This window comes from Eulemur rufifrons, chromosome 27 (assembly GCF_041146395.1).
Source record: "Eulemur rufifrons isolate Redbay chromosome 27, OSU_ERuf_1, whole genome shotgun sequence".
Lineage (NCBI taxonomy): Eukaryota > Metazoa > Chordata > Mammalia > Primates > Lemuridae > Eulemur > Eulemur rufifrons.
The window spans coordinates 27,469,547-27,494,676 of NC_091009.1; the positions used below are offsets into that span (position 1 = coordinate 27,469,547).

General features: G+C 52.7%; 1 protein-coding gene across 2 annotated transcripts in view; it reads right to left on the reverse strand.

The window, feature by feature from the left end:
• RASSF5 (Ras association domain family member 5) overlaps positions 1-25,130 on the reverse strand; it is a 59,779-nt gene extending 34,649 nt beyond the window's left edge. For both annotated transcript variants that reach the window (XM_069459448.1, XM_069459450.1), the window contains exons 1-2: positions 24,666-25,130; positions 2,307-2,428 (exon numbers count right to left, since the gene is read on the reverse strand). In XM_069459448.1, the coding sequence (XP_069315549.1) occupies positions 2,307-2,428; positions 24,666-25,122 (579 nt within the window). In that variant the 5' untranslated portion in view covers positions 25,123-25,130. The remainder of the gene's footprint in view (positions 1-2,306; positions 2,429-24,665) is intronic.

The window sequence follows — 25,130 nt, forward strand, 5'->3', positions numbered from 1 at the left end:
GTGGGGGCAGCCGGGCTCCAGGGTGGGGCGTGGGCAGGGTTAAGGAGCACAGAGAGGGGAGAGAATTGGAAGCTCCCAAAGAGAAAAGCGAATTAGAACAATAAAAGTTTGTTTCAGTAAGATTTTTAGGAAATGTTGCTATATGGTGTGCCATGTAGCCTCCATCCTTCGCCTTTTAAGGAAAATGTTCAGCAAAATTCTGCATCGCTCATCAGTGCCCTGGGAGTCAGACGTGTCCCCTCTCCTTCCACTGTCCCCCACTGGAGGGACAGGTTCTGGCTAAGGGCAAGGCCCTCCCAAGGAGCTGGTTATATTCAGGCCACGCTATAAACAGTTACCATTCCAAAGTCTATAGAGGATGCACAGAATTTTTTTTTTTTTTTTTTTTTTTTTTTGAGACAGGATCTTGCTGTGTCTCCTGGGCTAGAGTGCAGTGGCGTCATCACAGCTCACTGCAACATTAAGCTCCTAGGCTCAAGGAATCCTCCTGCCTCAGCCTCCCGAGTAGCTGTGACTACAGGTGCGTGCCACCACACCTGGCTAATTTTTCTATTTTTTTTGTAGAGAGGGGGATCTCGCTCTTGCTCAGGCTGCTCTCAAATTCCTGACCTCAAGTGATCCTCCCCCCTCAGCTTCCTAGAGCACTAGGATTATAGGCATGAGCCACCACGCCTGGCATTTTTTTTTTAAAGAGACAGAATCTTGCTCTGTCACCCAGGCTGCAGTGGAGTGGCATCATCATACCTCACTGTAGCCTCGAACTCCTGGGCTCGAGCAATCCTCCTGCCTCAACCACCTGAGTAGCTGGACCACGGCACCATACCTGGCTTTTTTTTAAAAAACCAGAACTAGAGGTTACAACTGGCTGATTTAACAAAAAAAAAAAATTTTTTTGTAGAGACAGGGTCTTGCTGTGTTGCCCAGGCTGGTCTGGAACTCCTGGCTTCAAGCGATTCCTCCTACCTCAGCCTCCCAAAATTCTGGGATTACAGGTGTGAGCCACTGTGCCTGCCCTAGAATTTTAAACTACACATCTTAGAACCAATTCAATATCTTTATAAAAACATACATCATAGTTGCTTTCTAGTAATGCCTTCCCTGGGGAGAAACAGGCATGGGGGAATAGCAGGGAGGCGAATGACACCCACGGCAGATCAGGCATTTGGACACAGTCGATCATGTATATCATGGCCAGAAAAGTCATGTGGGGAGCTCCTCTGGGGACCTGGAGCTGTTCTCGAGCCCCCCACCCAGCATCTGGGTCCCCAATTATTGTCTCCCAGAGCACCCTGGGATCTCCCCTTACAGACCCTACTGTAAACACAGGATGGACAGGGGCATGTCTGTTCCCTTCATTACCAAGTCCTCAGCTTCCTGGGCTTGGCACATGGTGAACGCTCCAAATATATTTGGGAAATAAACATCAGGATGATCTCCTGGAACACTCCTTACTTCCCTGGCTGGCAACCTTCGACTCACACATTAAGGCTCAGAGCAAACATCACCTCTTCTGGGAAGTCTTCCCTGATTTCTCTCAGCAGAAACAAATGCACTATGTACCAAAAACATTTGCTTTGTACTTGTATCACTCCATGCCTCACAGTATATACCATTTGGTTGTATTCTGCCGCCTCTGCCAGAATGCAAGCTCTCTGAGGACAAGAATTGGGATGTATCATTTGTTACCCCCACTCTCACCAGTTCCTGGCACATAGTAGAGAGTTAATAAATGCTTGTTCACTGCAAGAATCAATAAATGCACTCCTCTGTTTCCATTCTAAATCCTAGACACCAAAGTTCAGAAACATATTTCAAGTGTCTTGGCATAACCCAGAACCAAAAGCTATTTTGGACATCAATTTCCTGGTCCTTTAACACAGGGAAGAATCGTTTGCCCTGCCCCTCTGAAGGCTGATCTGACCTGGCTGGAGGATGTGCTTGAGAAGCCTTTGCCACATCACCTCACTGCCCCAAAGGACCTTCCGAAGGCTGCTCTGGGACCTCCCCCGACCCACACCCCACCTCTGGCTCAGAGCCCTAGGCCAAAATAGGCTCTGTGCTTGGGGAGAGCTACAGGGGACTCTTGACTATCTTCAGACCTCTCCATGTCACTGCCCCCAGTCCCCTTGGAAAGGGGTGTGGCTACGGACTCCACCTGGCTAAGAGGAAGACCCCAACATTCAGCACACACAGAGTACTGAAGCCTCATGCCACCGCCTGAGCACCAGAGCTCCTGGGAGGCAAAGTGGAGCCCGGAGCACCCGCAGAGGCTGTTCCCAGCCTGGTCCACACGCGTTGCTGCCTACCTGGCTGAAGGTCGGGGTGAGGGTGTTTTCTGGAGAGGATCTGTCCTGGGACGAGCCCTCCTGATGGCTGCAATCCAGCTGGATCAGGTTGCGGCACCCTGGGTGGCAGGTGAATTTACAGTCTGGAGGGAAAGAACCAAAGGGGGATTAGGGGCCAGGCAGAACTTCTACCCGCTCCCACCCAGAGAAATAACCTGGGAGATGGCACTTACTTCCTGATGGGAACAGCAAAGCCGGAGAGACGTGAGGGGTGGGAGGCAGTGTGGGGATCCCACCATGCTCTCTGTGCCACCAGGAAGTGCTTTAACATTTGCAATCTGCTTTCACCTGCATTCTTTTGTGTGACCCTGCGATCATTGTTATTGTCACTTTATAGACGAGAAATCTAGACTTCAGTGACTTTCTCAAGGTCAGACCATCTGGCCCCAGACTGGTGCTTTTGTTACTAATTTACATTAATCTCCAGCGTCCATGGATCCCCAGGGAAGGACTTAACTTTGCTGGGTCTTTTTTCACCAATCTGTAAAATACAGGTTGAGCATCTCAAATCTGAAAATCTGAAATCCAAAATGCTCCAAAATCTGGAAGTTTTTGAGCACTCACATGATACTGAAAGGGAAGGCTCATTGGAGCATTGCAGATTTTGGATTTTTGAATTTGGGATGCTGAACTGGTATAATGCAAATGTCCCAGAATCCCCCAAAATCTGAAATCTGAAACGCTTCTGGTCCCAGGTATTTCAGATAAAGGACACTCAACCTGTAGAGGTGACAGCTGCCCTGCCTGCTGCTATGTTTCTATTAATAGTTATGGGGGAGGACAGGGCTTGAAGAATTAAAAGTGCTTCCGGAGACAAAGGCCTTTTCGCCAGCAGGAAGGGCTGCTGCCTGTCTCTGACCCCACGAGGTCTAGAAACGTGGGGGGGCTGCTCTAACCCAGGGGAAAGCCTGCGGACGACACCCCACATCAGTGCGCGGGGGAAGGACACACTCCGTAGCAGTGCTCACTCCACGGAAGCAGAGACTTAATGACCACCTTAGAGATGGGGAAACTGAGGCCCAGAGGGTAAAGTGAGGTGCCCAATGACACACAGCTCATTGGTGGCAGGGTCAAGGCTGCTAGTATTTTCCGGCCTTCTCAAGGCTCTCTCTGGAGGCTCCTTGGCAGAGGGAAATGACAGCCAAGGGGGCAGGAGACATCGAGGTGACTCGGTAAGGACAGGGGAGGGCAGGAGATGGGGGTGGGGGTGGGAGTGAAGGGAAGGGTAGCGGCAGAAGAAATCAATACAAGCCCATCAGTGGCAAAACGCTAGGACCTGAGGCCGGGTCCCCACGGAGAGCTGCTGGGTCAGCCGCAGTCACCTGTCCTGGAGGGGCCACGGCTCAGCCAGAAGGCCTGGCCTTCTAGGTGCCGGAGTCTCCCTGAGTTTGCCTTCCTGAGAGTGAAGTGAGGGGCAGGGGGACGGGGTGGGGGGTGCAGGCCTCGTGGCAGGAGACAGGCCAGCCTGGACTTGCTGGGATAACGTGGGGATTAGGGGGCCACTCTGGGTTGATACGGGCTGAGGCCCCCGAGACTCTTCCTTTCTTCTAACAAGTTTCAAAAATTCAGCATATTGATCTTTTTTTTTTTTTTTTTTTTTTTTAAAGCTGCCATAGCACATGTATCTTGGGGTGGGGGTGGTGGCTCCTCTTCTCCCCACTCTTCTGGAATGAGACTCCACTCTCCCCAGCTGCCGCCTTCCCTTGCACCCTCAAAGATAAGCACCTGGGCCACATTCCTTGTATGGGTTTTGCCACCAATGACTGCACAGGAGCCCGTTGACAAGCGTAGGGAGGCACAGAGATTCCAGAACCCCACAGCATTCTTATTCCATGGGCTGAATGTCCCAACGACCCTTCTGGGATGGGACAGTGTTGAGAAGCCCCACTGCTCATCTGCGTCACACCCAAAGGTGATGCCCACTGACGGACCCTCTTTCCGACCCCACGCTTCTCTAGGCCTCCCTCCTGCTCCCGTCTGGGGACAGCATGGGTGACGTCAATCCTCTGAGGCGCGGACTGTCCACCTGCAGGTGCCCAGTGCATTTCTGGGCCCCTCAGCGGGAGATCTGCTCAGCACGAAAACTGCCTCTCCCTTAGTGGGGTGAGGGGCACAAGGGGTTGTCCAGGCCCAGCCTCTCCTGCCCACAGTGCCTAAAAACGCCAGGGCTTTGATAAGGGAGCACTGAGGCCAGAGCCCACAAAGAGCAGCATTGTTCCTGGGCCTCAGCCCTGGGTCACACCTGCATGGCTGCTGGCCATGCCCTGAGCCATGAGGAATGCTCTGGGGACGCCAAGCAGTGGGAACAGGAAGGGGAGGGAAGACGGGAGCTCTCCCGACTCCACGGCGAGTGAGAGCTACCATCAGCGCACAAACGGGAAAGCATCTTTGAATAGCAGAACATTCTCTCTCCTCTCTGAGCTGCTTATCCTGTTGACACAGGTGCTCCACGTCCGTCTGCGCATCCGAATCTCTCCATTTCCATGCCGCGTGCTCGCTCTCCCTCTGACACACACACACACACACACACACCCTGAAAACAGCACCAAAACCTCAGAAAGATCTTTTTACAGGTCTGATGCTGAGCTGGACAGAGCTAAGGCACAGAAGACTCCAGGAGAAGTGTTTTGGGATTTTATAAAAAGCATGTTTGAGCACTAGAGACTTTGTTCCATCAGACCGTGTAATCACAGACTATAGCAAAACCACCGAAGCACGTCTTCATACTTCCCGGTCCCTGAAAATGCCAAGACCAGGGCTTTTAGGCCAGCAGATATGAAGTCAGAGCTTCCATGCGCTTCTCCAAACACAAAAGCAACAGCTTGTAGGCTTGATGGGTTTGGGGAGCGGGGAGACCGGAGAGATTCCAAAGACAGGGCGGCATTCCATGGACGCAGTGGTAAGGGCCCCGCGGACCACCATCCCCCAAGGCAGCTCATCGCCGGGTGCTGCCAAACCAAGCCCTGCCCTCGGCACTCCATCATCCTCCACAGCCTTCGACTGGTGCTCAGTGTGGACAAGGAAAGAAAGAGGAGCCTGGGTGGAGCACGGCCATGCAGCACCCGGGGAGGACTCGGCCAGTGCCGTCATCTCTGGCGGCAGCGTCGGTGTCTCGAGTACGGGCATCCACGTGTCCCGTGCAGCCTGAGGGTGAGGATGAGTACGACAAGACTCCTGGGAAACCCAGGCCAGCGGGGCACATGGGACACACATGTGAAAAGATAACTAACGCCCGAGACAGCCCAAAGCAGGGGGCTGACTGTGGCACAGATCTAGAAAGTTCCTTCAGCTAGATACACCAGAGCAGTCAGGGAGGCTCTGGGAGGTTAAACAAAGGGTCAGAACCCAGGCAGCTCAAATGACCCTATCACAGGGGCCAAGAGGAGGCAGGGGGCTCCGGCATCACTGGATAGTTAGCACAAGGATCTCGCCAATAAGAGGCAGCAAAAGATGAGGAAGCATCATTCCTAGGTTCTGATTGTAGTTTCTCTGGGAGAACAGGCATTTCTTGACCGGTATTGCCATCTGTAAGACAGAATTACCCCTTCCCCTCTCCATCCCTTCTCTTCAACTATAGCCGCTGTCCCCATTCCCAGGAGATGTTTTGAGGAAAATAAATGTGCTTCCAGGTTTTGGAAGAGGAGCCTGTGTGAATCTGTTTTGCGTTGCCATAAAGGAAATGCCTGAGGCTGGGTAATTTATAAAGAAGAGAGGTTTATTTGGCTGACGGTTCTGCAGACTGTACGAGCATGGTGCCGGCCTTTGCTTGTGGTGAGGGCTTCAGGGAGCTTCCAGTCAAGGCTGAAGGTGGAGGGGGGGCAGGCGTGTCGCACACACAGTAAGAGGAGCAGCGAGAGAGGGAGGAGGTGGTGCCAGGCTCACTTAAACAACCAGCTCTGGCGTGTGCTAATCAGGCGGGAACTCGCTCATTATGGTGGGAGGGCACCAAGCCATGCATTCGTGAGATCCGCCCCCATGACCCACACACCTCCCGCTTGCCCCGCTTCCAACACTGGGGGTGGAATTTCAACACGAGTTTTGGAGGGACAGGTATCCAAAATATACCAGGGCCTGTGGACACAGAAGGGGCCAAGTGCAAGGAGACATGAAGGAGACAGACCACAATAGGGGCCCCTCTTCCAAAGAGGGAGCCATGAGCCAGGATGCAGGACACTGCCCCCCAACACTCAGACTGTGTTGGTTTCCTGGGACTGCCCTCACAAAGTACCCTGGACCCAGTGGCTTAAAACAGAAATTTATGAGCTCAGTTATGGAGGCTAGGAGATTGAAATCAAGTTGTTGGCCAGGCCCTGCCTTCTCTAAAATATGTAGGGGCATCCTTTCTTGTCTCTCCCTAGCTGTGGCTGGTTTGCTGGCAATCCTTGGTGTTCCTTGGCTCTCGGCTGCGTAACTCTAATCTCTGCCTCCGTCTTCAACTCTCCGAGTATTTCTGTCTTCTTATATCAGGCATATTGGAGTGGGGGCCACCCTACCCTAGTATGACCTCATCGTAACTAATTACACCCACAACCACGTATTTCCAAACAAGATTGCATTCTGAGACATTAGGAGTTAGGACTTCAATATATCTTTCTGGGGGGAAGCACAGATCTACCCACAACACAGCCCCTGGGCCATTTTGGGAGCACAGAGCCCTTGGGCCCAAATAGATGGAGGATTCTGGTGGATTCCATCTCCAAAGATCAGCAGTGGGCTGGCAGGACCAGGAAGCCAGGAGTGCTGGGCTGAGGCCAGGACCCCCTACCTGCCTACCTCCACCAGCCTGCTCCTGGCCTTCACAGTCCCTGAAGGTCACCATCTCAGACAAGGGGGTCAGGCCCAGAGGCCTTGGCGACCTATGCTTGGAGATGGCATTATTTTTTCCACTTCAGCCCAGAGGAGGTAAAGCCAGCAGGTGGAACCACCTGTGCCAGGAGATTGTTTTTTCCAAAATGCGAGGCTACAAACCTCTCCTTAATCCCCAGGGCTGCGAACGTTCGTTTCTGCCCCACCCCAGTTGCCAGATGCACACACAGGCACACACACTCTGCCATGTGGCCGCCTAACCTGAGTGGCTGATTTTTCTGAACCAGAGGCATTTGTTGATAAGAAACCCTTAAGGCTCTTTCACCCCAGAGTTGCCGGCAAGATACCGAGATAACATAGAGCTCTCGGCTTAACTCTCCTTCTCCTCCTGCCCAGGCCAAGGCGTGGGTGAGGGTGGGGCAGGCACCGAGGACACAGGCCTCCCCTGCGGTCACTCCCGGGTCAGTGGACAGCAGCACCTCACCCTGCGTGGACAAAGCAAGCTCTGAGGCACCTCACCCTGCGTGGACAAAGCAAGCTCTGAGGCCTGAGGGGAGGCGGAACAGCCTCTGAATCCAGGAGCCTGCGCCCGTCCCCTGGGCGCCCCCGGCCTTCTTGGGGAAGGCCAACCTCAGAGCAACCTGGCCACCCCCTTCCCACGCTCCCTCAGGACCAGGGGCCTGGCCTGCACTACAGTGTCATGGGAAGAGCGTGGACTCGGAGGAAAGCCTGGCCTCTGGTCCCTGATTCCAGAGCCACACGGATCAGGGTTTGAACCCAAGCCCTGCTGCTCATTAGGTGTGAGATGCCTGGACCATTAACCTCAGTTTCCTCATCTGCAAAATGGAGGTAATAATATCTTTCTTGCCAGCAAATTTGTTGTCAAAATTAGAGAGAATGTATGTACATCATCCAACAGTGCCTGGCACACAGTAAGTGCTCAATAAGTGGCAGCTGTCACTTTTTCACCACTATGGGACTCAGGAGTCTGAGTACGCAATTTTCTGTTGCCTCTGCATGTGATGCCAGCGAAAATACTTCTCTATTTTCAAGTCCTCTCCTAATGTATTAAGGTCAGAAGAATCGTGCAGCTTTCCCGTTCATCTAAGTTTCTGCTACCTGCTCCCACCTCCCTCCAACCTCCGCCTCTATGAGCCCAGAGGAGTAAGGCAGGGCATGGAAGGGCAGGCAGGTCATGTTGGTGAGTGGGAAGGTGGAGAGACCAACCTTGGAGGTCTGCAGCCATTGCCAAAATCAACACGATCTATACATTTCTCATGCTCCTGGCTAAACTCCTAGTGCGGCCAGCAGCAACGGAATGGAAACACCCTACTCCTGGGGTCAGGCAGCTCCGGACATCTGCGTCTTCTGTTTCCAGGAGGGAACCTGAACCCCAGCCCTCTTGAGACCACGTACAGTAGTTCCTTGTTTCAGAAGATGGACCACCCTGAGGGCACTCAGCATCCCCCACCACAGCGCAGAGGGCCTGGAGGGACACAACTGCTCCCCGCTCTACACAGCCCTGACCCCAACTCCAACGCACACACGTATGCACACGCAGAACGGATGAGAACGTCAATGTAATGGTAAGACAAGTGACCTAGAATTCTAAGGTCGGAGATTGCCAGCCCCTCCCACAGACAGGCAAGGGGGGCAGGCGGACGTGCAGGGGCGGTTGTCTCCGTGGGAAGAGCAAGCGGGACGCGCCTGAACACGCTCCGGTTCGGGCGAGATGTTCAGTTCCCGTGCAGAACAGTGGGTGGGGCGGGCTCTGTGGCTCCTCCGGGTCGGGCTGAGGAGAGAAAGTGCTGAGAGGTGAGGTCACCTAGGGAGCCTCGACTAAACTGAGGACACCCCAGGAGCCTGGTCCCCGCTCTCTCCCAAAATGACCCTACCAGTTTTGCGTGTGGCAGGGCTGGCTGGGGTTGACATATGCACTTTTAAGTGACTTTCTTGTACTGAAGGGAAAGACAAAAGATCTGCTTGGTTGTTGCTCAGATTCCAAAGCAGATATTAAAATTCTGGAACCTTAGTCCCTAAGATCTAACGTATCAGTTATTTATTTCCCAAGCCTGGCCCCTTGTCACATTTCCAAGCAGGCTGAATGTGTCCCCTGTGCCCTCCTCCCAAACACACCGGGCCGGCCTGGCAGCAGTCGGGCGCCCAGGCTGGCCCGCAGAGGCATCACCCTGCCCCACGTGGGTGGGTGGGGTGGGTGTGCCTCCTGCAGGCCCATTCATCATCTGTCTCCAACACGACCACACATCCCGAGGCTGAAAACACCAACAAAAGGAAGGCACTGTGGCCACGCCAGGCTGGGCGTGTTGCCGTGGGGGTGTTTGAAGAGGAGCAGGTGGAGGGAGGGAGGACAGTTCACAACGAGTTCAGACGGATGATGCAGGAGGTAAGCGACGTGCCCGCCATGTGCCCAGTGGCATTGGGGACAGGGCCTGTTCCCCGGGTACCTTTTCTACAAGGCTTGTTTCTAGCACTTTGTTCTTTGGGGGTACTGTACGCTGAAGCAGCCTCCACCCTGCCCTGTGCGAACGTGTATATATGCGTAAAATTATAAACAAATATAACAGGGGTGAGCCATTTTTAGCAATTCATGGTTCCACTTCAGACAGTGTTAACTGACCCCCTCTAGGATGATGCTAGAACTCTCCTCCCCATCCCTTCTGCCCCATCCCCTGATGTTTTCTATATTTTATTTTTTACACTTCCAATGTTTATAATATTCACATTGTTTTAACCATACTACACAATGCAGTTGTCTAAAATTCGTTCTACTTTTAAATGGATTCGGTCCTCTTACAATAGCTAACCTATTTTTAATTTTTTATCTTAATTCATTTTGGGGTTGACTATATTTGAGGGAGTTACTTATATTTTTATACACGTTCTGTTTCCCGATGATGCTGTATGCACCTTAAAGAGACACATCCCTATTTTGTTGGCCATTTTATACTGTGGCTCTGTGGCCTCGTACAGTACAGTTTGTTGAAGACAATGATCAGGAGAAGATGTGGATGGAGCAGGGGGAGGTGGGAGAGGCCGCAGGTCTTCGGAGCACACCACAGAGCATCCAGAGAATCCCTCCTTGGCCAAGAATGGTTAAGAGGTGGATTTGGGGGAAAAATGCAAAAATAAATGGTGTGAGGTAGGGGTGCTGGGGTGAGCAAGCCAATGGACCCCATTCCTTACGTGTAAGTGGGTGTGGGAGACTTGTCATCCGGACCCTCTGACACCACATGGGAAAGGTCCAAGCTGTAGGTAGGGCGTGGCCAGGCAGAGGAAGTGCAAAGACACAGCACAATTTTTGAACGAGGTAATTAAAGTATGTGGGACCATCAGGACACTTGTACTCAGAGACACAGAGAGAGTATTAACCCTTTCAGTCTGGTTACGTCTCCTATCTTTCCACATCTACCTAGTTCCTAACCAGTTTTCCATGTGTGCATGCAAGCACTCATTCGGCACGTACTGATTGAGGGCCTGCCGCGGGTCAAGCACCCTTCCAAAGGACAGCCGGTTCCATCCAAAGGCTGTAACAGGAAGGAGTGTATGAGAGGATGAGAGAGAGAGAGATAAGATATATCCTATTTTGATTGTCACCACAGGAAAAAAGAAATCCTATTACCAGAGTATCTCAAGAAAAGAAAAAATACTTTAAAACATCATAGACAGTGGGGTTTCAGGGAATTTAACAAACGGCAACAAGCCCATGGTATCCAAAGTCAGTGTGGAGCTGCCAGATACCCTCTCGGCCCCAGGCCTGCTCAGGAGGGGCCCCCTTCTCCCGGCATGTGTCATTCTGCTCTGGGTGTAAGAGAGACAAAGCAGCAGAGGTCCCCCAGCCCCAGGCTTGGTGCCCCCCCATCCCTGGGGCCGCTAAGGAGACAGGAGGAGCCAACCCAGGTTCTGGTAGGGACGGGCACATACGGAAGGAGGAGAGGAGGGTTTTCTTGCTTTTGTTTTTTGTTTTTAAAGCAGAAACACCATCTCTGAGAGGTGACAAAGGAAAGCCTCTTGCTAAGCTGGAGTATATTTTTGGTAGTGTCCCACGGACCCCAACAATGAGGACAGCCAGATAGGTTTGCACAAGTCCTGCCCGGACGTATGCAGACCACGGGACGGCAGGTGGAGCCTGTGCGGAAGCACAGATGTGAATGCACACACAGGTATGTGTGGACAGGTATGCCCTGTCCCCGTGCCAGGAGGTCACAGGAGGCCAGAAGAGCAGGCAGGTTCAGTTCTTCATGGGACAACCAGGCTGCTGCATCCAACTGGTTTTTCCACACCTGCTTTGATGTCACTTGCAGCCATTCAAAGTGCTGATCACCAACCCAGTGAAAGCAGACTTTGCAGTGAGAAGAAAAGTAAATAGATTACGTGGAGGCCGTCTCTGCTGGAGGCACACAAAGGCTTCTTTACAGCTGTGTCGCTGTAACCTGGACCACCGCAGACTTCTGGAGAGACTCAGGCCTGTTCCCGCTGACCCCCAAGCAGCCTTTCTTTTAAAATGACATATGACTTGTTCCTTGGCGACATGCCTGCTTAGCTCCTAATGATGCCCGGTGGGCTGGTCTGGCTCTGCCTGTTAATGGCGCGGTGTGGAAACCTCCACGGTAGGAATATTTCTGGGGAGCGTGTGTCAGATACCCTCCTCCACTTCTGCCCTTCAACCTTCAACCCAACCTCTTCCACCGACACGCAGGCAGCCCACCTTGCTCCGGGTGCAACGGAAGAGCAGACAGCCGTGTGGGGGGCTTGTCGGGATGACCCCCCGGAGCAGCTGCTGGTCTTCCCAGGGTCACCCCAGCACAGCTGCTCCCCACACGGGCCCGCTCAGCGCCCAGCATCACACGAACTGTGTCACAGCCGAGGTCGGGTTTAATCCACCGAACACCAGTTTGAGGTCAGAATTCTCTGCCCCATTTTGTGCTTGAACAACCCAAGGCTCAGGCAGGTTGATCTGTAGGAGGAAAGCCCTACAGCCAGGAAGTGCCAATGCCAGGACCCAGGCTCAAGCCCGTTTTCTTAAACGCCACACTCCAGGCAGCCCGTGGAGTCCTGTGGGTGAGATGAAGATGTTCCAGAAGTCCATGGCCTGCAGTCCACGCTCCCTTCATCACGCGTGTCCTGTCTTCTCCCTGCTCTTCCGTCAACTAAGCCCAAACACTACCACGAGTCGAGCGCACATCACAGCTGCAGTGCAGTGTTTGCCCTGACCTTGCTGCTGCCACTCCAGGCCCGACTGATTCTATGAAATCTATAACTCCTTGGGCTGAACAGCAAAGGAGCAAGGAAATGATCTGTTGACTAATTCTTACAGAGAGAGGGAAAGAGACGATGGACGTGAATGCACGAGTAAGCATTTAAATTAGGAAGTCAGTGTCCGACTCTCTTCTTAGTGAAGGTTACAGTATATGTTATTAGGCTATCGATGAGGATAAATTATTCAGGCTGGCTAGAGTGCATTTGTTTCCAAAAGGGGATTAAGTCTAGATGAATTAAAATTTTCATTTCTCAAGAGGTAAAGCCTTGGCCGGGCGCGGTGGCTCACGCCTGTAATCCTAGCACTCTGGGAGGCCGAGGTGGGCGGATCGTTTGAGCTCAGGAGTTCGAGACCAGCCTGAGCAAGAGCGAGACCCCATCTCTACTAAAAATAGAAAGAAATTATATGGACAGCTAAAAAATATATATAGAAAAAATTAGCCGGGCATGGTGGTGCATGCCTGTAGTCCCAGCTACTCGGGAGGCTGAGACAGGAGGATCGCTTGAGCTCAGGAGTTTGAGGTTGCTGTGAGCTAGGCTGACGCCACGGCACTCACTCTAGCCTGGGCAACAGAGTGAGACTCTGTCTCAAAAAAAAAAAAAAAAGAGGTAAAGCCTTAATCAGAAAAATTATACTTTTTCATAGTGAGGATCCTATGGTTTTTCAAACTCTGCTCCCACAAACTTAGCCCAGAGATGGCGCTACATTTTAGTTCCATCCCTAAGACTTAGCGTTGTGACCCGCTTAGATCCCCACCTATTCCTGAAAGTATCTGGGAACAGCATGGGGACAAATGCAGCGGGGAGCCCCGAGGAGAGCTCCCAAGACTGTCCACCAGTAAAGGAAGCAGCTCCAGACCTCACGGCACGGCAATGACCTCTAACAAGGGGCCTTCCTTCTCTGAGCCACCTCATCCGTAAAACAGAATAATCCCTTTCCCGTTCCCACCATACGGCGATCTGGAGGGAACAAATGATGTTAAAAACAAACATACATAAACGCTCTGCGTCTTTAGCAGAGAGCGCTACAGAAATACAAGACGCCGCAGACAGCAGGAGGAACCCGAGGCTAGAAGGGAGTTCTCCAGGGTTCCCAGTCCTGGTGCCACCACCAGTGGGGGCCTTTTGTGGGTCTCAGCTTCCTTTCTTTGAAAAAGGGGAGTAGGACAACCTAAGGGACTGGGATAATGAGGATTGCTATTGTCTCTCCTTCTCGTCTTTCCCTCATCCTGATACTGTCCGTTATCCTTCCCCAGGCGAGGACTGTCCTCACCCTCATTAGTGCTCTGGAAGGGAAATCAGTGGCCCAGGCACGGCCTGAGGCTGGGGCTCCCGTCCAGCTGTGTTCCACCCGCAGCCTCCGGCCCTGTGCAGCCTGCACACTGGGCCCTGCGTGCACCTCCACCTCCACCTCCACTAACCACGCAGGTGAGAACTCATCGCCTAGGACGCTCCGCTGCTCCGGTCCTCAGAAGGCTGACTCAGCAGCTTGGCAAGGCCTGACGCCCCTTTAGGATGGATAGAATGCAAAACAGCAGCCATCCGAGAGACCTATATTCTACTAGCTCAGAGACCCCGATTAAGACGACTGCTTAGCCCTAATTCTCAGCCAAGGGAAGGGTGTCCAAATCCACAGCCAACATGAGGCCTCTGAAACAGGCTGCCCACGTCCTTTCAGCCTGGCTGTTCCACCCAAACTGGGCGAGGTGGCAGTACCTGAGCCTTGGCCCCTGCACAGTCAGGAGGGCCAAGGACTGGTGCAGAGCTCAGCATTAAATACAAGGCTGCCAGGAGAACCCTGCACTCCTTTTCCGTGGGAAAGGCCACTAGCAGAGACCTCCGAACCCAAGCTCCCCGAACGCCCCCAGCTGGATGGGCTTGGACCTACCCTGAGCCCGCTGGGTCTCGCTGCGGAACCTCTGCAGGATCTGGAGCTTTTCAGAGACCGAGCGGCTCTTTGGGAGCCTGCGGAAGAGCCGCTGGAGCCGTGCAGCGACTGTTCCAAAGCAGGCAGCAGCCACCTCCTCCTCCTGGCCCTCCGTCATCCCGGCTGCGGGAGATCAATAGCTTTTCTCCAGGCCTGGCGTCAGGGGTGCCGAGTCGGGGAGGGCTCTGGGGCGCTGCGACCGGCTCAGGCACCTGGGACCTGGGGCCCTGGCACCAGCACAGACTGACTGATGCCTTCTCTTTCCCGCAGGTCCTTTCCCCTCCACCTCCCCCAATGGAAAACTTTCTATTCCTGGGGCTTTTAGCTTGATAAGATAAAAATGCCCCCACCAAACAGGCTGCAGGGAAGAGCCTGCCCTGAGCCTCCCTTCTCAGTCTCGCCTGTGAGTCTGAAGATCAATGTCTCCAAAGTTTCCACAGACGACAGAAGTGATCGGTTACCTCCTGCCACATGCCGGACCAGAACTCGTTAATGGATTTCTTAGGGGATGGCGGATTAATAATGCTTTACCAGCCAAATAGGGCCCTGAGGGACAAACAGGGGCTAATTCACATCCTCCCGTGCTGAGCCCAGGGCGGGGGAGGGCCCATGAGGAGGCGGTGTTGCTTTTAAGAGGGTCAGACCACTTATCTGAGACCAGACACCTGAGCAGAAAAGGATCTGAATCTATGGATATAGGAGGGGGAGAGAGAAAAGGAGAACAAAACAGTCAGGGCAGACATGCTGTTCTCTTGCCCCAAACTGGCACTCACAGGATGCCCCGTCTCTCTGACTCCCACAAGCAGCCATTCCTGAGGGAAAAGTTCCGGGAGGTCCCGTTGCCCAGGCAGAGCCTGAGGACTGGCACCAGATAGGCAGCAGAGCCTTCCAGAAAGGCCACTCGAAAGGGGTGACTGCTCCCAGGCCGCCCAGAGATGAGAGGACTCACCTGCCAACCACCAGTGGGGGCCAGTTTAAGACCAGGGAGGAATGCTCGTCTTTAACCACAGAGGACTCAGGCACTTGCAGACTCTCTGGCTGAAGATGCGTTGCGCATCCGAGCTCAGGTCAGCTTGCGTGAGTCCAGGGAGTCAACACTCACGAGTTCGGATGTGAGCTACACTATACCCTGTGCAACCACCAACCTCTGGCTCAACTCCTTTGTGCCGTCATTTTCCCCAGGGTCCAAGAGAATGCTGGAGCACGGCCTCTCCTTGCGCTTACTTAGAGAAGAAAATGTGGAACGAACCTAAGCTGCACTCCGCTCACCTGCCCTTCTCATAGAAAACCTGACCAGGAGGTCTCTGTTCAGATCACCCCTCGCTATGGGGGGCCTGAGAATTTGGTGCAGCAGCAGTAAAAGCACACTGTTTCCAAGTCATTTATTCAATATGGAAACACCTCAAAATGTCACTCTTCCTTAGGCCCGGACATTGATTGGTTCTTTCTCCATAAGGCTTCCTCGGGAACACTGGACTGCCCCTGGCCTTTTGTTGTGGCCCTCTGGTTTACCAAGCAACCTCTGCACCAGAAGAAGGTCATAAGCCAGCCCAGGTCCTGAAATGGCACTCAGGACCTTCAAGCAAGGGGTGGGAGCCCAGGTTCCTGGCCCTGCAGCAACTCTGATCCTTGCACCTGAGGTCGCCAAGGGGGCCCGGAACTCCGGCTTGGCTGAGCGTAGGCGAGAGCAGCATCCCCCTTCCCGCCCTCAGAGAGCAGAACACGGGCCTGCTGGGGGAATTTTAAAATATGAATCACGTGTAATTGGGAAAAATCCCTCCCAAAGGCCCCATTTGGGTCAATAATATGCTGACCTCACTTCTCTTTTTGCCTCATCACAGAGCTGTTCCTTGACAGGGAAGCCAGCAGGGAAGAACTGGCAGAGATAGAGACAGGACCTTCATTCCTGGCCCTTGAGAACTAGATAGATTTTCTACTGTAGCTGTGGTCTGGGAGGAGCACTGTCTAGAGGCAGGGGAATGCCTGCGATGACCTCTTGCTACCTCTGACCCAAGAACCTCCATGCTGCAGGGGAGTTTGGCCAAATCCCACCATAATTTGAAGCAACAGACTTCACCATCTTAAGTGCTGGTATACAATATATTTTCACCCCATTTATATAAAGGGAAGTCCAGATTGCTTTTAATAACACTCATCACTAGAATAGACATTCATGGATGGCATGCTCAACTCTTTCTCTCAAAACTCTTAAGTTATGACTGGAATCTGTTGTTCCATTTGTTTTTTTGTTTTGTTTTGTTTTGTTTTCAGACAGGGTCTTACTCTTGTCACCCAGTCTGGAGTGCAGTGGTGTCATGATAGCTCACTGTAGCCTCGAACTCCGAGGCTTAAGAGACCCTCCCGCCTTGGCCTCCCAAGTAGCTATGACTACAGGCATGCACCACCACACCAGGCTAATTTTTAAAAAATTTTTTTTGTAGAGATGGGGGTCTCACTATGTCGCTCAGGCTAGTCTTGAACTCCTGGCCTCAAGCAATCCTCCTGCCTTGGCCTCCCAAAGAGCTGGGATTACAGGAATGAGCCACTGCAGCCAGCTTGTCATTCCATTTGAATATTAGGGCAATCTCTGAGTTTTGGGGTATTTTTGCTACTTTCCTCAGATACAGAAAAAACATAATTGTTTCAACAGAAACCACCAAATCTCCAACTTCCATTTAACTTGGATGGAAAAAACAGCCTCCTCCAAGTCAGCAAGAAAAGCAAGTGATGATACCTGTTCTCACATGGGAGCCTGACCTGGAGAAATAGACAGAGAGTCGGAGCTGGGTTGGGGGTGGAGGGCTTTCCCCAGATTTGCTATTCCCAGTGGGGCCATACCGCTGCCTGGGATTAGAGCCAGAGGTCTGTTATGCAAACCTCAGTTTAATTTCTAGGTCCTATCCACCTCTTGTTCCCTCTAGCTCTCCCCTCTAGGATCGAATCTGTTCACTTCACTTTGGTTCCTGGTTAGTCCTGTGTCATGAACTCTGACAGCTGGGTCATGGCAGGAGGAAGCGTGGAACAGGAAAAGATCTACCGGCATTTCCACACCCACCCCCTGCACACGCTAAACACCAATGGGATGGGGCGGGAGCGGGGAGAGACGTGCTTGCTTCTTGTAACTTGGGATTTGGAAAAACTTCACCCTTTGTTTAAAGATCTCATGATTTACACATGTTGACGATCAATTTAGAAACTGCTGAAAGCGGGCGTAAGTACAGCCAGCTCTCAATTATCCAGACATCCAGACACTGACTACGTCTCTAGCTTGCACTTGGCTCACCCCCCTTTTTTTTTTCTGTATCTCCTTTTTTGGACATTTCAGCATTCATTGGCAGAAGGGGGGCTGAGGAATAAGTAAACTCAACTCATTGAATGATGTTCGCTCATAAGGCAAAATGCTATATTGGGTTCTGGTACTGGTTTTGCTACTAATGATCTGGGTCATCTTAGAGAAGTCACTTGATTTCCCTGAATGCTGCATTTCCTCATCCATGAGATGGCCATGATTAAACCAGCCCTACCTACCTCACCAGGGAACTGCAAGGCGAACAGAGACAGTACCCATAAAAATGCTTTAGATACAGCCAAGCACGATAAAAGTTCTCTCTGCTCCCGCAGTTTCTTTGCCATTCTCAACTCTTGCTATTCCATGTGAATAGTCCCATCCTAGCAGGTTCACAGAACACCAACTTATATCTTCAGAAACACAATGATAATTCTTTCCCAGATCTAGCATCTAGTAGAAACAAAACATAAAAGGATTAAAAAAGAAAAAAGACAAAGAGCATCACTCTTGTTTTAGGCCCGACTTTGGTGAACCTGCAGTCTGATGTCTTCAAGGTCCACGCAAGCCAAGTTTCCATTTTCTAGTGGCCCCAACCACTGGCCGCTGCAGACATCTGGATTCGAACTGTCCCACCTGGAAATGTGTTTGTTCAAGAAACAGGGAGGGGGAGCAGAAGGTCCCTCCACTGAAAAGTAAATATGACCCAGCCCAGACGCGGTCACAGGTGAGTGTCACACTCTGCCACCCACCCGCCTGCCTGCCAAGTGAGACACAGGAATGAACAGACGGCACCTTCTAACACCAACACCTTACAGACCCTCAGCACAAGGTCATCCTGTGCTTCCCCCACCCCCATGCCCTCAAAGGGGACCAGGGCTGTAGGTGTAGAGAGGAAAATCTGAAGAAAATCTAGGACCTGCTGTAGCTCCCAGGGGTCACCAGACCCCTCAGCCAAGATGGGGCGTTCTTCACCAGGAAGCTGGGCCCATGCAACAGTGCCAGGAGGGACGCCATTGCTCTTCCTCCTTCCTCTCCAAAAAGGGCACGAAAAGAACCAAACCTCGTAGATTTCCCTGTGGGCACACCCCTCACGAACTTTCCCCTACTCCAGCAAGCAAAGGCAGGCTGGCACAGGCCTGGCATGGACTTGCCAACCACTTCCGCCAGAGACTACACCATGAACTCTTGGGGTCCACCAGGCTCTGCCCACGTCTCCTCAGCACGGCATGTGGGTGCTTCAGAAAAAACCCAAATATCACCTCCCCAGGTCTGAGTCAAGATAGCCGTGACCTTGGGGCAGGGCTACCCATGACTCTTCCCAAGCCCTGATTTTATCCTGCTTAAACCAGTGTTCCCAGGGAACCGAGCCTTCTCCCCTGTCTGACATCATCACCTCAGCCTCCTCGCTCTTTCTCTGAAGCCCAAAAGATGGCTCTGCTCCCCTTTCAGCCCTGAGATCCAGCCTGGAATATGTGAGGAGAAGCTTGCCAAAATTCTTGGAAAAAAACCGAAAGTGACTAAATGCAAAACCATCTCCCCCGTCAGGGCTGGCCTTCCCTGCATCAGCTGCCGCCAGCGCTTCCCGACCCGACCCGGACAGGGAGAGCCAGAAGGCCCTGCGGGAGGGGTGGGTGGCAGGAGTCAGCAGAGACCAAGACCCGGTGGGGAGACAGAAAGCATCCGGCCTGTGGGCCGCCAGCGCAGGCCTGGCTCCGCAAGCTCAGTGAGGAGCTGGCAGGAGCTGGCGCTGCCTGAACCGCAGGAACACAGCTCAGTCTGAGAGCCTGTGGGGGGGGGGGGTTGCATGCCACGCACACCCACAAATACTCTCCCACCCAAGAGTACTCACCTTTGTCATCTAAGGAATGGGAACAGGAAGGGCCTCTAATGAGGCCAGAGATGTGTTTGCCGTTCCTCACCAGCCTTAGTAATACCCTGGGTAGGGCAGGCAGCTGTCCTCCAGGGGGAAACTGAGGAGCGAGGGGTGGGCGTGGGAGAACGGGGTGGGTGTGGGAGAACACTTGGGCTTCAGGAGCTGGGGCCCACCCATGGCTGTCCCATCCCAGGGGCTGCCTCTGACACAGACGTGCTGGGCACTGAGCCCAAAGGGGAGAAATGGCTTCAGGGCCTGAGATGGCCCGAAAGCCTCGAAGACCTGCCAGAATAAGCCGTGCCTGAGAGGTTCTCACTTTACTGCTGCCCCTAGCAAGGTGGACAGGTGACTCCCGGACAGGTGAGTCCCTCTCCATGTGGGACCTCGGCAGAAGCATCTGAACGCGAGAAGCTATCCTGAGGATGAACGTAGCAACGAGCAGGAAAACACTCTGCTCTTCAGAGAGGAGGCATTACTGACGCGAGAAGAATCCTTCCCGGGCTCATCCTCAGACCAGGCGGGCCTGGCGTGAGTCGTGGCTTCTCCTGAGCCTCCTGCCCCTGGCGGCCGCACATGTCACAGACAGGACAGGCCCCCGACAGGACGAATTCACTCCACCAGCCAGGCAGGGCCTTGGGACTGGGCTGAGGGCTGTCTTTTCCTTGTCACAGGCTTGGCACAGGCTGATGTACCAGTAAACTTGGGGAGAAAAGAAAAGCTCCCAGACGGAACCCTCAGAGCCGAGAGGAGACGTCAATTCTCCTCCACCTAATAACTCCGCAGGACCAGCAGGCAGACGCGCAAGTTGATTACCAAGTCTAATTAGGCTGGCAGACAAGTGGCATTAATCATCTTTGACTGTACCTGGGATCCAAGCCCCCCACACTCCATAATCAGAAAATTTCATGCTCTGATGAATAGTGGGGAAAATTAAGCCCACATTTAATCCTTTCACTTTCATCTTTTGAGAAGACAGGAGGCAGGGAAGAGAGGAAAAAGGGATGCAGCCAGAGGAGCTCAGAAGGCCTCTTTGAAAGCATCCGGGTCCTTTCCCTGTCCCCTAATACACACACCCTCCAACAGGACCTTTCCCGAGAAGAAAACCCCAATTAGAGCTAGGGGTAGGGGAGGGATTGGGGGTGAGAGATTTTTCACCATCTCTAACAACAAAATATCCATCTCACCGCTTTTCTTAACCTCCAAAGTCAAACATGAGCCTAAATCAATGAAAGTGCAAGCCACACACCGAACAAATACCTTCCAAGTGCACAAGGTAAATAAATACAAGAGCTGCCAGGACAACATAGACACTTTCCAAGATTCCTGAAATAAAGACTGACCTTTCTCTGCTACAGGAAGCGTCAATGCCAATGCGCCAGTAGCCTCTTGCAAAGAACCCACAACAGGGGATGGGTCTGCAGGATCCCGGGGCTGTCACACAGGGGGCTCCAGTCATGCAGAGTCAAGTTGAACCCAGCCATTAGTGCAGGACCAAGACTAGAGAGGCTGGACAAGGGGGCCTGGGCGATACCAGCCACATTCAGCAAAAAATGCCTTTATGCTCCTCCCTGAGGGCTGCCTGGCACACAGCTCATCCTCACACCTGTAATTAAAGTCTATCACCAGAGGGGGAGGTTAGGATGATGAGCCCCTGGGCCTCCCTTTCAACCCAGTAATTCTAATCACTGAATGCTTCATAGCTCTGAATAGCTCCCCCTCGGGAGAGAGACTCTCGCTCCAGGAACAGACAGGTGGCACTCAGTAACTGCGTCCAAGGTATGTCTAAACATCTCCTCCAGGAGCGTTTGGTACCGGATGGCTTACACACCCACCAAAATGGGATGGAGGGTAAAAGGCCATCTCCATGGGCCTTCTACAGAAGAAAGGGTCCACGACCTGTGAGGGACAGTCCATGAGCTGTGAGGGACAGTCCCTGAGAACAAAGCCAAAGGGCAGCTGGTGAGTTTCTTGGGTTATTTGCCGTTGACCATTCCCTCCCAGAGCGCTGGAAGTAGAGTCTCCCCACGACCACCACCGCCACCCCAAAACACACACGTGCATTCACGCCACCTTTCTTTTTCTCTCCCTCTTTCTGCCTTTCCCCCAGTCCGCACTGGATTGCCTTCGCTATCTAACAAACATGATTTCTTTAATCCTAGAAATTAGTATTAACTCTGAACTTCCCTGTTCACAAAATCCAGCATTAACCAGAGGTTGTTTACACACCTTGAAGTTGGGGTAAGCTTAAGTTAGATGAACTTTCACTAAAAAGGCAGGCAGACGGTGGGAAGAGAGTTTCCTAAAAGTTTCCCTTACTGAAAGTCCATTTTGCCAACCTGGCTCCCACCCTGTGTCAGCCTCCTGTACAGACAGACGTCATTCACACACCCACCGCCCTTCTGCTTGTTTCCAAGAGCAGGGAGATTTAATAGTGCAAATAAGCCACCACCTTCATCACCTACCACTTATTGAGACCCCGCTCTGTGCCTGGCACTTACTGGGTACAAGTGATAGAGACAAGGAGCCGATGTCTTTGTGGCCCCTAGGCCAGGCATGGAAGGGTCTCAGCCACTGGGATTCTGTGAGCCACAGGCTTCCCCGAAGGATATCAGGCAGGAGTGGCATTACCGGAACTTTAAGTTTCAGTACTCCTTTCCTACTTAGCAACTTGCAGAGTTTGAAAACTGTATTCACTGTCTTGGAAAGGTGATTGTAGGAGGTGTCACGAGCCCAGGCTAGTTGTTACAGCTGTAGGATGGGAGGGGATAATAGCATTCATATCTCATTAAACATTCATATTGCATTTTGCCAGGCACTGTTCTGAGTGCTTTACGTATATTAATCCATTTAATTCTCACATTAACATGATGAAGTAGGTAATATTATTATCCCCATTTTTTTTTAAACAAGGAAACAGAACACAGAGATGCCTAAGGTCACAGAGGGACTAAGTGACAGTCAGGATTCAAACCCAGGACTCTGGTTCTAGTCCCTGCTCTTAAGCACTGCATAGTATGGCCTTCCAAAGGTCCTATTTCCAACCCTTGCTTTTCAAAGTGAAGATAAGACAAATTTCCATCCCTGCCATGGAATTAGACTTTCAACTTAAAGAAAGATGCTTGGTGCACTTGGCCTGCTGTATCTCCATCTAACAGCCCTCATTTGCACATCAGAAATTTCTCAACTTTTCCCATCCAGCCTCAGGTTCACGATTAGTTAAATATTAATAATGACAAACAGAGACTCCTCTCTGTAGTCCCTTGATTCCAGTTCTGCTTCCTCTCTGGTGTTCAGACATGCTTAATTGGTATTACACCAACTATGTGAGGGGTCACAGGAGTGAAGACCTCACCAAGTCACACACAGAATCAGAGGTACAATCCATGGACCTGTGTCTTCCTGCCACTGGCAACTATTCATGACCGATCAAAGGAAATAAACAATTCTAATGTGATGTGAAGATAAATTCATTTAAGCATGGAGTACCACACATATATGCATATGCAAAGCCACACAAATACACCATTATCACCAAAGGGAAAAAAAATCATAAAACAATGTACAAAACATTCAACAATCGATATAGTCTCCAAAAATCTAAATACAAACTAGAAAGACAATGAAGCATCTTTCCTGGGATTTCAGCACAATAAAACCCATACAGTGAGGCTCCGGCCTCTCTCCCTGTGTGTAGGGTTGGTGGATACAGCAAAGAACTCTTGAGAAGGCAAAAGCTGCCAACACATCAACTCTACTGCAAGGTCGGAGGTGTTTACCAAGTGACAGCAGCGCTTTCTCCCACAACAGACACCTCTACAACTTTTGCTCTTTCCTTCTTCCTTAGCACCTGAACTGAGAGTTCTGGTGATGGAAAAAGCAGCTCCCGCTTTCCCCTCCAATCTGCCCCCTCCACGTGACCCTGGCTTAGAGTCTGAGCTGTCCTTCCCCGGGGCCAGCTGCAGTGTTCTGCACACCGAGTGGCCTCGGCTGTGCCTGCAGACAGAGGAGAGCAGGGATTCCTGGTGTGGAAGTAGCTGCTGCTGTCCAGTGCTCCAGTCCGAGGGGGCATGTGGAGCTGCTGTCATAGGGGAAGGGAAAGATGCAAACCACAATCCATTTCCAGAGATGCTCTTTAGAGGTTGTGCCATTATCTGTGCTTTGTGCTTCGGATCTTTAAAATATCTATAGCAACACATAAGCACATGGCTACAGATATCCTTTGCCAGACACAGCTACAGCAAATACAGGGGTGAGGGTGGAGGGAGAACCCCTATTAAAGGAATACTGTAGGAGAAGAAAAATAATAAATCCCCAAGAAGACTGCAGATTTGCTCAGAAAAATCTATGCAGTGGGTGCCCAGTGTTTTATGGCTTTAGGAGGCGACTGGAGGGTGCCTGAGAGCTCTGCAGAAGAAGCGACCCTGCCAGGAGTTGGGTAACATTAGAACATGAGCACTGGCGCAGGAACCCAGGAGGAGGAGGAGGCAGGGTGCAGCCAAATACTGGAGCAGAGTCCAAAGGTTTGAGGGGCCACAGGTGGAAGGCAGGAGGGGTGCAGGTTCAGGGTGACTTCAGGCTCTTTTCAGCCTCACAGCCTGTTTCTATCCAAAGCCTAACCAGGTCTTATCCCTGTCCCACCAGCTACCCCCGAAGGAGATGTCTCAGCCTGTACCATAGGTGGACAAACAAGCCATTTGGCCATTAACACAATAAGCAAGGGTCAAACGGTCATCTCAGTAGCAGTCTCACACCCCCCTCCCAAGAACTCACAACAAAAGCATGAGGGTGCACAGGAGACAACGGAATGACCTTGCGGTGGCGGCCATCAACCTCAACCTGCCTGCGTGCATACGCGTGCGTGTCTGTGTGTGTGTGTGTGTGTCTGGGGAGGGCCGAGCACCCACCTGCCGGGAGAGAGGTATTTGTCAAATGCTGCATAACCATACCTGGGCAGTAGGCACTCTCCGAAGGACATCCGGCAGGGCACTGAGGAGCAGAGTGTCTCCAGGGGTTACCTCCCTCAAAGTGGGGGCTCCCCTGGAGCCGGAGAGGGCAATGGCCCCTCTGCCTCTGCCCCAGCGCCCTGGCAGTCTCTTCGCCCCCGGACTGCGGTCTTCCCGCGCGCCCCTCCCCTGCCCTTACACTTACTAGCGCAGCGCAGCGCCTGCCGCAGCACCTCTCGTCCGCACAGGTCACACCAGCCGGGGCCGCCCCGCAGCGCCAATTCCGCGAAGCAGTGCCCCTCGCCTCGCTCCGCCGGGACGCGGGGATCCTGCGGCTGCTCGAAGATGCTCCGCACGTCGCGGGGTCGGGGAGCCCCAGGCCGCCGCCGCAGTCTCTGCTGCAGCCCAGGCCGGAGCGGGCGAGCTGGTCGGGAAGCCCGGGGTTGGGGCTCCAGGTTCCCCCGGGCAGCCCTGCGGGCGCCGCTCCCTTCGTGCATCCCGGGCGCAGTGGAGCGGGGCGCGGGGACGCAGCGGCGCGAGGACCGGCCGGGCGGTGGCGGCGGCGGCTCCGGGCCGCTCAGGCTCTGCAGATAGCGCGGCGGCTCGGGATCCAAGAGTAGCGGGTACGGGCACTGCCCGATGGCCGGGGACGCCATGGCCATGCCCGCTA